Source organism: Gavialis gangeticus, unplaced genomic scaffold, assembly GCF_001723915.1.
Source record: "Gavialis gangeticus isolate Ggan-Ray unplaced genomic scaffold, GavGan_comp1, whole genome shotgun sequence".
Classification (NCBI taxonomy): domain Eukaryota; kingdom Metazoa; phylum Chordata; order Crocodylia; family Gavialidae; genus Gavialis; species Gavialis gangeticus.
This window is the reverse complement of record NW_017729006.1, coordinates 49,956,521-49,960,425: the sequence shown is the minus strand read 5'-3', so window position 1 is coordinate 49,960,425 and position 3,905 is coordinate 49,956,521. Positions and strand designations below refer to the sequence as shown.

General features: G+C 43.6%; 1 protein-coding gene across 1 annotated transcript in view; it reads left to right on the top strand.

Annotated features, from left to right (window-relative positions):
- Positions 1-1,234: 1,234 nt before the first annotated feature.
- GALNT12 (polypeptide N-acetylgalactosaminyltransferase 12) overlaps positions 1,235-3,905 on the top strand; it is a 147,603-nt gene continuing 144,932 nt past the window's right edge. Inside the window, exons 1-2 of the mRNA XM_019508733.1 lie at positions 1,235-1,287; positions 3,467-3,518. Of these exons, the coding sequence (XP_019364278.1) occupies positions 1,235-1,287; positions 3,467-3,518 (105 nt within the window). The remainder of the gene's footprint in view (positions 1,288-3,466; positions 3,519-3,905) is intronic.

Below are 3,905 nucleotides of genomic sequence, written 5' to 3'. Positions count from 1 at the left end.
TGGCCCTGCTTCTTTTCCCCCAGGAGTTTCCACAGCCCAGCAGATGGGACCCAGCACGGGAAGGCAGAGTGGGGCAGGGAGGTTCAGTGCTGCCATCACTGCTATCAGGAGCCCCATGCCAGCCGTGCCCCCAGCTGCTGCTGGGCAGGGAGGGGGCACGTCATCATTATGGCATGGTTGGCATGGGGGTCCCTGCAGTGGCACAGAGTCTCACTGCCCCACTCCAACCTCCCATGCTGGCCTCCAGGGCAGGGGTGGGTTGTACCCAGAGGCTGCTGGGCTGCGGAAGCCCCCAGGGGGAGGGCAACAGCGCTGGGAGTTCTGCAGTGGGCAGCCCACATCGTCCCCTACCGCCACAGGCTCCACTCAGCTTTGCTTCAGCTACGCTGTCCATGGGGCAGAGGGGTACAGATTCCATACTCTGCTCCAGCCACAGCACTTGTCTCCAGGGTTCAAATTACAGAGGACCTTGGGGGAGTGGACTGAGCCCTCTCATGAGATAAGAGCCCCCCTAGTAAGATTTGAAAAGCATATCCTGAGGAGGTCTCTGATTTTATTAGGTCATTGGGATGGGCAGCCCAATTTTTTTGCAAGACTGCCCCCCACAAGAGTCAAAGTGTAATTCAAACCCTGTTTGCCTCCCACGTGCAGCAGCTGGAGCTCAGGTGCTGCTGGCCTGTGGCTGGAGTCCATGGAGCAGGGTCAGGAGCACCAGCAGGGCTAGGGGTGCTGTAGTTTAGGAGTGAGGGGCAACAGCATGGAGAGAGCAGATAGCTAACATGTCAAGGCTTCTCAGTACCACAAAGCACCAGGGGGGTGCAGAACCGCTGCAGATGGACCCACATCCTGGTGAGCGAAGGGGGCAGGGGATGCCCCGTTAATTAATTAATCCAGTGAATGGTAATCAGAAAAATATGCAACTCCTCTTTCTCTATTTGAAAATTGCAGTTCAAATGCTGGATGACTGCATAGCCAGAATGAACAATGTCACTCTGAAGTCAAGCTCTCTGTGTTGATTCAGGAGAGAAAAATTAATAATGCTATTCCTCAAAGCTCTATTGTCTCTGAAAGGCACCTGAAAACATAGCACTACAAGAAAATAAAGCACTATTTCTCTCTCCTTGGCAGTAGCTGGCATATGGTTCTTGTTACAAAAGAGGTGCTTATGATAGTTTTATATAACAGGTAACTATAATTTCATAGCTTTTCCTACTCAGACCTTGCATAAGTGAACATGATACGAACAGCAGTGAATCTTGGGTTCAAGGACTCTGTGATATCTAAAAGGTGAGTAATATTTTTCTCTCTGAAAAAAATGGAGGCTGATCAGAAAATACTATAAAATTGAAATCCAATTTATTTCCATTTTTTAAAAGATACTATGAGGCCATATTAACCCTAAGATAAACAACCATGACTGCTAATGAAGTACAGATAATATAAATTATACAAAAATTAAATTAATTACCCTGAATTTGATGGCAGCAGAAGAATGGACCCAAGGCACTGGAAGGTGATGACAGAGCTGCAATCAAGGGAGCCAATTGCATACTGTCAGACAGCCACATATGAAAATGGTAATTCAGGACTTAAGAGCATAACTCAGAGGAATGGTTGGAAACTGATTTGAAACAGCATAAAAAAGCCATCTCTTTTATTCCAGCAACAGGCTTGTTCTATGGCCTGTTATGTAGATGGTCAGAGTAGATAATTCTAACAGTCCTTTCCAGCATTAAATCTACAGATCTAGGAAGTGTACTTGGACAATTCTATGATCCCTCTGTTTTGTCCAGTGAGGCTTTCTTATGCTAGACAAAGTTCATCTGGTTTAGAGCTATTCATTTTTTCATCCAGTTTATTTGAACTAAGAACTAAGCTCTGGATCTAAGGCAGGGGCTGTTTGAGGTAAAAGACCAGATCCTTCAGCTTGAGGGCAGTAGCAGATTCACACACCTCCCATGTGGTCTACCTGCTAGGAGAGAAACAAAAGTGCTGGATGAGTGTGTATTACATTAATGATATAAGGCTTACTGTGTAGAGTGTATGAGGTTGGTAAATCAGTTTGAATCAGTAGATCTCAACCTTTTAGACCTGAGACACCCACTCTGTTCATGTGAAGCACCCTTTGGAAAAGGCCAGCTCTTATTTTTTCACTCATGTCTTGACTACAGAAAAATAATAGAGCAATTCTTTTCTTGCAAAGAACTCAGAAAAATCACAACAGGTCAGATTATTTTTAACACTTTGAATTCTTATTTGAAATCTCCCAGTTTATCTTGTGAATTGTGTTTGCACATGTAACAGTGGTAGCATTGTATGGCACCCTGCAGCACCCTTGAAAAGACCTCAAGGCACCCCAGTGTGCCATGGCACCCTGGTTGAGAGTCACTGATTTAACTAATGTTCTGGTATAATTTCCAAAACCTTGCTACAAAAGTGCTCCAATTAAAAATAACTGCAGTGAAGATCACTAACAATGATGTATGATAATATTATTCTCAGATAAACAGCCCAAAGTATAATAGTAGCAAATCTCCAGGTAGGAAATAGTAACAGTCATAACCTGTGTGACACCAGAAGTCATAGGAAAAACCAGATATTTCTATCCTACTAGGGTATTTCTGGAAAGGTACAGGGCTCAAGGATGCATGCACATAAGAACTGGAGTAGCCTTGTTTGCTGTCAGGCTTGTTACCTGTCAGTTCTTTCTTCCTGAGGAAGGCCTGGCACCCAGCTTGCTGGACTTACAACAGAGTTTTTCTGTTTCCCCACACACACACCCCTCATCTAACCAGAACTAAGCAGAAGAAAAGTTTACTAGGCATCTTGGGCCGTACATTGCCCGGTTCGACTATGGGAGGCCTATTTAAACTTGATTGACTAAAACTCAGTCACCGGGTTAGGGAATGCTGAGGCAAAAGACCAAGTCAGAGGGGGTATGGGCAACATTTGAACAATGGTTAAGGGTTCATCACAGTGTCCAGCCCATTGGAGCCCTGACCACAAATGTTGTCACATTTTTCCTGGGATGACTGGTGGAAGTCCTCCCTATGAAGTTTATGAACACTCATGCTAAACTGAAGCTTATTCACAACAGGTAAAAATACAAAACCCTGACACTGCAAGCCATCTGAGAAGAAAAAATGAGGTATCTCATCCAGTATATCTGCTAAGAATTTCAAGCTGGCTCCTAAGTGTCTGGTTACTCTTTAACCTTACATTTTTCCTGGTTATTAATCAGTTTCTTGAGATGTTACAAACCAGATAACCCCTTGTCAATAGAAAAGACGATTGTTTACACAATTAAAAGAATGTTTTGAAGAAGCTGAACTGAGAGTATAAAAATCTGTAAAAGCAGCATACAGTGTGCTTCAAGAGAGAGAAATCTCTCTGACACCATCTGCTGTGTTCTCAAGAAGCTGGAAGAAACAAACCATCTCTTTCTGTCATCTGTTTAACCTTCAAGGATCATGCTGAGAACTTTACCTGTCAGCAAACAACTCGAGTGCATTGGAATGGTGAGATCCCAACTCTCGCTCTCTCTCTTTCTCTTTTTCTCTCTAGGCATAGATTTCTGAACCAGAATTGTATTAGTTAAGCTTGAGCTAGGTTTCCCCAAATGCTCAATGAAACCAGGGTAATATTTTAATTGTTTTTGTTTGTTTTCCCTTGCATGTGTATTACTACTAGTACCATTATACATTTCATATACTTAGCAATAAAAAACTTTTATAGTCAAACTGGTATCTACTGGGTTTATTTTTCCTTCTCTACTTCCCCTTCCCCACTTGCTCTGCAGCAACACTTCTTTTACCTAAGCCAAAGATCCCTGTGAAGCCCAGAAATACTGTGGGGTCTGCTCATCAAGAGGCTCCACTACTAGGACAGATAGGGAAAAAGATTGG